Source organism: Wasmannia auropunctata, unplaced genomic scaffold (genome assembly GCF_000956235.1).
Source record: "Wasmannia auropunctata unplaced genomic scaffold, wasmannia.A_1.0 LD334186.1, whole genome shotgun sequence".
In the NCBI taxonomy this organism is placed as follows: domain Eukaryota; kingdom Metazoa; phylum Arthropoda; class Insecta; order Hymenoptera; family Formicidae; genus Wasmannia; species Wasmannia auropunctata.
In genome coordinates, this window is record NW_012028704.1 from 269,288 (window position 1) to 276,162 (window position 6,875).

General features: G+C 30.1%; 3 protein-coding genes across 25 annotated transcripts in view; 1 reads left to right on the plus strand and 2 right to left on the minus strand.

The window, feature by feature from the left end:
• Window positions 1–823: 823 nt before the first annotated feature.
• LOC105459472 (nudC domain-containing protein 3) lies at window positions 824–2,655 on the minus strand. 5 transcript variants are annotated; one of them, XM_011705535.1, is made up of 5 exons: window positions 2,564–2,655; window positions 1,969–2,466; window positions 1,332–1,896; window positions 1,054–1,242; window positions 824–976 (listed from the first exon to the last, which is right to left on the minus strand). In XM_011705535.1, exons 2-5 carry the CDS (start codon window positions 2,064–2,066, stop codon window positions 884–886), a joined length of 945 nt encoding a protein of 314 aa, XP_011703837.1. In that variant the 5' UTR covers window positions 2,067–2,466; window positions 2,564–2,655; the 3' UTR covers window positions 824–883. The 5 variants fall into 5 exon arrangements, with proteins under 5 accessions (XP_011703837.1, XP_011703836.1, XP_011703839.1 ...); XM_011705534.1 differs by having other exon boundaries at window positions 1,969–2,471; window positions 2,564–2,647; XM_011705537.1 differs by lacking the exon at window positions 2,564–2,655 and having other exon boundaries at window positions 1,969–2,218; window positions 2,346–2,538.
• Window positions 2,656–2,661: 6 nt separating this feature from the next.
• LOC105459471 (protein C10-like) lies at window positions 2,662–3,981 on the plus strand. Its single transcript, XM_011705532.1, has 3 exons — window positions 2,662–3,072; window positions 3,309–3,485; window positions 3,580–3,981. Exons 1-3 carry the CDS (start codon window positions 3,033–3,035, stop codon window positions 3,711–3,713), a joined length of 351 nt encoding a protein of 116 aa, XP_011703834.1. The 5' UTR covers window positions 2,662–3,032; the 3' UTR covers window positions 3,714–3,981.
• A 183-nt stretch (window positions 3,982–4,164) lies between these two features.
• LOC105459477 (epsin-2) overlaps window positions 4,165–6,875 on the minus strand; it is an 11,057-nt gene continuing 8,346 nt past the window's right edge. For 18 of the 19 annotated variants that reach the window (XM_011705559.1, XM_011705558.1, XM_011705545.1 and 15 more), the window contains one exon: window positions 4,165–6,575. In XM_011705559.1, coding sequence (XP_011703861.1) covers window positions 6,448–6,575 — 128 coding nt within the window. In that variant the 3' untranslated portion in view covers window positions 4,165–6,447. The remainder of the gene's footprint in view (window positions 6,576–6,875) is intronic. The other variant, XM_011705564.1, reaches the window with a different exon arrangement.

The following is a 6,875-nucleotide window of genomic DNA, read 5'->3' on the forward strand; positions in this document are numbered from 1 at the left end:
ATTCGCCACCCGTAATTGACGAATTCTAAATCTCGGATTCAAAATACTTTTGCATTTTCCACGTGTAAATTCGAAACTCGATCTATAGAAATTCTATAGATATTTTGAAAAGCTTGCAATTCAATTTTTGGAAAATAAAATTACTAATTGTTAGTTAATCCTAAATTATTATTCTTAATTTTTGTCATTATTGAGTTTGGCAGAGGAAAAAATTAAAATAAAAAAAATTTTTTTTTTATCGAATCCCAAAGCCTGCAAACTTGATAAGTATTATTTTGAAATTATTATAATAAATAGAAAAAAAATATGAAAGCTTAAAATAAAAAAGGTGAATTTTTACATAATTTTAAGTCTGAAATTAAGATTGTAATCGAGTTTTCCATAGTATTAGTATAGATTCAATAGTAATGATATAAAATTAATTAGATAAAATCATCAATAGATTTCAGTTTGTATCAGTCTTTATCATTGTATGCTTAATTAGCAAATAACTAAATGGAAATTTATGATCTATAATCTTTTGAGAATTTTTTATTAATTGTATTGCACTTTTGAATTGAAGCTCTTTTTTTTCAAAAAGCAATATCCAAGTATAAAAATGTATATCTATTTTGTATTATTTTATTTAAAAATATTTTGTTTTTTTCAAAATTTTCATAATATTAAATATATATATATATATAAGATAAAATTCCAGAATATTAAAATAGAAAGATGTTGAGAAAATATGTCTATAAAATTGCTGCATATATATATATATATATATATATATATATATATATAATCTTTATAAAATTGTAACTATAAATATTTTAATATAAATATTATTTAATATAAACATAATCTGATTTTGACACATATAAACATAATTTCAGAAAATAGATTAATTATACTTAAAAATGGAAGGATCATAAGATGTACCCTGGAAAGGCGATCCTTTCGCGTTCCACGCCTGCTTCAAAGTGGCCTCCATCTTCTGCAAATGCAATATATATTATTTACAAATTGAAATAAATGTCGCGCTATACATAATGACAACATATAAATAATTACAATTTGCTCAGATGTCGGTTTGCCTAAGATCTTTTGTTGGTGATTCCACATCAATTCCTGCACTTTCATTTGTTCGTCTGGCGCCATATCGTCGAAATGTTTCGAACAATCGATTTTGTTTAAGTCAATTTTCGGTTCATCAGTTATCAAGGCTTCCCACCATCTTTCCGTAGTCTTTTCAAGATGAATCTATAAGCGCAAATAAAATAAATAGTTACCAAATACATTTGATGACGTTCCGAAAAAGATGTAAATATGTTTTATATGAATAAACGTACATTAATTTGTTTCTCATCTTCAATGCTCCACATCGATTCATCTCTTCGAATTTTAAAATTAAGCTTGCCGTTGAAAATGTTTTCCCACTCGGAATCTGCCGTCGAAGCAGAAGGTTTTCCATCAATTTTGATCTCGTTCGAGCTTATGTCGACTTTGAGTGTATCTTTAGACGCCTTTATACGCTCTGGTATTTTTACAAGTACATCCAAATCATTGAGAGTCTGCGTCCAAACGTAACTTTCTCTTACTGCTCCATTGTAACTGTCTGATATATGATTTGTCTTATATGATTGCGTGGATGATGAATTAATATTGCTGGATTTGTTGCACGAATCAATTTCAATTTCTTGCGCCACCGGGGGACTGCTATTCTCGTTTTGCATCAAAACTAATTGGTTTAACACACTGCTGCTGTTTGTATCATCATTTACAGACAATGTTGTCTTTTGTAAAGAAGCTGCAGTGTTCTTCCACTTGTACATGGCATTTAATACAAGTTTCTCTGCTATTCCCGGTGGGAAGCCCAATTTTTGCTCCGAGTTCGCTTCGACATAGAAGTCTGTGCTGATATTGGAAAAAAAAATTACTATTTAAACTTGAAATTTTATTTGAAGCATTGATACCTTCGATACTCACCATCTATTTAAAAATCCAAAAAAAGCATCCAAAAAATTACTGATGTTTTTTTCTTCACTAAGTATGTGCAAAAACGTTTCATCATGATTAGATCCCATGATTAAATAAAGATCTCTACAAAGTCCTACAGACACTTAACGTAGTCCAATTATCGAATATATGAAAAGAGCAAACAGTTTGATTATTCGCTCAAGAAGAAAGTTCAATTATCTCGAGCACATTCGTGTGTTTCTGGAACCGGTCCGAATTTCTAAAAATGTTTACGATAACCTATAATACACCGACAATTCATTGTACGCTGAAGCAATGAAGTAACCGATGTGTAGGTTACTTGATAAAAATCTAGTATATTTCTCCTGAATTCGATTGTTACATACGACCTGTATCGCAAAATCTAAATGCGATAAATTATCGTCTGCTTGTTTATTTTTGAAAATATTTCAAGAATGTCAAAGTGTCGCTTGTTCCTTGTCTCGAGTGGTTGCTGTACTGCACTTTCTGCACTAAAAAATGAGATGGGTATGTAATAGACATATGTTGGTGAAAAGAGGAGAGAAAACATAAAGTGCAAAAATTTCAACTACAAAGAACAGACCTGAAGGCCATATTAGAGACTACTCTGTCAACGAGATGGCGTACTTTGCGCCTGCCATCAGTGCCATCTGGAATTTCTGGAAATGCCTCCACACTTCATAGTTCATCACATTTCACACTGCTCCACATTCTTGGAAATGTGTCAATGCGACCTGCGGCTGTCATTTATAGATAAACGTAAACAAATCGAAGTACCGCAGTGTATCGATAGTATCATAAAAAGAAATAATTATCAACTGTTACTAAGTGAAATCAAATTATAACGTGTAATAATCTGGAAAAAGAACAACATTTATACCTCTTTTCCTGGATATTCTTTGAAAAATTTTTACATATAGAATATTTGTCATTTTAACAAGTATTAAATATAGTGCAATATCTTGGTTTATCACACGTAATTAGCGATTTAATTAGAAACAATAACATCATTGAGAAAAAACGACCTTTGGTTATATATCGTTAGTTACACAATGGCAAGCGTTCCTGGTTTCACATTGGAAACTGCGAAAGGTATCCAGAAATCTAAAATAAAAGAGAACTTTTTATAGAAAGTTATATATCATTACAACGTGTTTATGATACGAGTTTGTTTACAATTTAAATATAAATAAGTATTTACATATATTAAATATATTAAATATATAATTATATTAAACTATAATTTTATACTTAGTATTATAAATGTATAATTGTATAAATACTAAATATACAATAAAATATATGAATAAATATTTTTTTCCTTTCAGCTATATTGACAGAAGTTTTGACAGCACTGAGTACACCTGAGAACTTGCAAAAGCTCGCAGAGGCAAAGGAAAGTTCCGGCAATGAGATGTTAAAAATGATGCAATTTGTATTCCCACTAGTTACACAGATCCAAATGGATGTTATAAAAAATTATGGATTTCCAGAAGGAAGAGAAGGTGCGTAGATTAAATGTACAATAAAAATAGAGTGATAAGAGTATTATAGAAAAATATAGAAAAATTAATTGATATATGTACATAAAACACACAGGTACTGTACAATTTGCACAGCTCATTAGGGCTTTAGAGAGAGAAGATGCCGAAATAGCACAGCTACATAGTCAGGTCCGTTCATATTTTCTTCCACCAGTTACGATAAACTCTTCGACTGAAGCATCTCTTTAAAGTTTATCATTTTTATCTGAAGATTGTATTAAGTAAGATAAAAATGTATGCAAGCGAAAAAAGTTATCATGCATCTGTATGTAAAAAATAATGCATTTTATATAGCATTTTTTCGTTATACTTTTTTAATGTTTTGATAAACAAAGTACGAGAATTCTGATTGTTACTTGTTTAAAACTATATATGTCTAAAATCTACATATTCTAATAGGAATATTTATGATAAATATCTGTTTTTATTGAAATATTAATAAAAATATTGCAACGTTCTTTTTCTTTTCTTTTATAGAATAATTTAACTATTAAATGTGCAGATTTCAGCTAGTGCAATCAAATCTGTATGTATAAATCTTCTGGAGAAAAGTACCAAAGGAATTTTAAATGTTTGATTTGAGAAAACTTAAAAATTTTTATATTTATTTGTATAATTATTAATAAGTATATCATTATAATCTACTAAAATATATAATATTTATTTATATAAATGTTTTTTAAATTCTTTTTCCTGCAATATTACATCAGTTCTAAAAGCTAAACAAAAAATATTCCACTGTTCGCACAGGGATGAAGCTGTGTATACATCATGATTTTTAAATATTAATTACTTAAATAAAACAGGTAAAAAAAATGCAGATCTACAGAAACGAAAACCAAAGCATACAGGATGGTGTGGTACCTCATCCTATACTCAATAGGCACAATGGCTAGTGTAATCGTTTATATTTTCAAATCGTTAAAGACAATGATTGTATTATAATTAAATCTCTACACGTTATTATACGTATCATACATTTTAACTTCATGTCCTGGCGAACATCTGGATAAATACATATTAAATATACAATTTCACTCATATAAGCAAATATGTTAAAATTGCATAAAGCCAACAAAAATTATAGATTTAACGATAAATAATACATTGGAATTATTTGACGTTTACTTAGATCAGTACTTGAATCGTGCAACTTCTGATTTACTTGGATGACGGACAAGCAAATATAGTTCCCCTTGTCAATGTTGTATACTGATAAAGTTCTCTATGTAAAACTGTAAAATGCGTCGGTATTTTGAAGAAAAATATGCTGAGATCATGCAAGATTTCAATAACATTAAAACAATTTTTTTATTTGAAATCTATATCAATATTATTTATAAGCGGACATGTATTGTAAAATAAATAATATCATATATAACATCAAAGCACTATCAATGATACAAGCAATAGCAAATCTAATGAAAAAAAAGTGAAAAAAATAACTCAGCAAATTTTTCTACAGTCGTAAAACATGAGATTGATGAGTACAACTTTTAAATATGCACTAAAAAAAAACTTTTTGTCCATTAATAATATTGCGAACAAACGGGGAACGATATCCTTTAATATATGTACATTTTATATATATATATATAAATGAAAATACGTGCCTGCATTTGTTTCGTATGTTAAAAGAAATCTGATTCGCGCGTGTTCTTGTCATGCGAATTTATAAAATATGGGTAGGCAAAAATCTCTCTTGTAGATTTGTTATAAATTTATCCTACGAGCGATCGAGCTCTTACGTAACTTTGGACGTTGACGTAAATATTAAATTGAAAGTGGATTAGAAATAACGCACTGTTATTTCGATATTTAAATATCGATGATTCTCGAATACGATAGAGACAATTCTTTTCGCTCTTGAGTTTGATTCTTCAGCTATGCCAGATCTGCATTAAAACGTGCTCACGGTTGATTGAAGCCGGGTATATCCGGTTAGCGAAAACAACATGGATTGTTTCCTTAATGTTCGTATCGTTTAGCGTGGATGCTACTTTCACAGTTGCTTTTTCGTTTAGAAGTGCCTTGGTGTGCCATAGGTCGCAGTATCGTCATTCGTGAATGACCGGCTATACAGCTATGTAAGAAATTCGTGTATACACTTTGCAACACAGTAGCTGTTCGTATTACAGATTCTGTATTAGAAAGCAAGCCACAACATCGAATTTTTTTTACAGACCATAATCGACACATCTTAAGCGTACAACGGCGAACGGAACTCTGTTTATTACAATAATGCTTTGCAAATCATGATTACAGTCTCACAATCTCGTTTTTCCCCCTTTTTTTTACTATATAGAAAACGCGTGTATATAAAAACGCATAAACTTATCTCAATGCCAACGTTACCTTACGTCTCTTCCCCAGCAGTGAAGCAATATCGCTGAGCAATCTTTCCCTGAATTGATATTCATACATAGAAAATAGATCGTAGAGAAAGAAGTGTATATAAAATCTATAGTCGTATCTTGGCATTAAGCGTTCAAAGTTAAAACATGATTTGTATTATTATGTTGTACCTTTCAATTCATCACTAAATTACAAATATGCCACACTTCTACCAGTTAATTATTTAGGTGATTATTCCACAATAAACTTTAAAAAGCGAGTAATACATGCAAAGGAAAATTTAAAAAAAAAAAAAAAGAAAAAAAAGAGACTTGTATAATGAGCATAAGTGCGCTGTAATATAATTCATCGAAAAGTAATGTTTTAAACTATCAATAAAATTCCATTGATGGAGATATTTCCTCCGCCCTCTTATTGGTCTTATTTACGTCTGTCCCTGCCCATAATTGCTATAAGTAAAATCATCATTTTTTAACCGTTAACCGAAATACCGTAATATTACATGTAAAACTGCGGATCACGTTTCGCGGGGCGCAGTAATTGCGAAGTTTTCGATTGATCGATCAGGCTACGAGAGGAACGGATTAGCCGTAGTAGTTGTATTCGCTGTCCATGGATCCTGTCGAATCTGATTGATTGTAGGACGGGGTGGTGGCGTCACAGTTGCAAATGGATTTGCTGAATATGACATGGTTGCTGTAAAATCATTCACATATGTTCGTTTGTTAGTACAAAATAACTCTTATTTCTCATAGAGACAGCTCAATCATTTAAACGCCTTTAAATATCGAAAACATATCAATATCTTGAATAAAAACAAAAAGAAATGTTATTTTGTGTCTTAAGTAAAAAGAAATGATTATTTCCTATCTTAAAATTGCCGTGTTACCTGCGTTGAAGCCTCTTTTCCCCAATGTTTAAAAATTCATATCTTCCAAAAAAATAAAGATATAGACTTCTTTCTGGGCTTATCTTAAAGATGAATTATGTGACTAT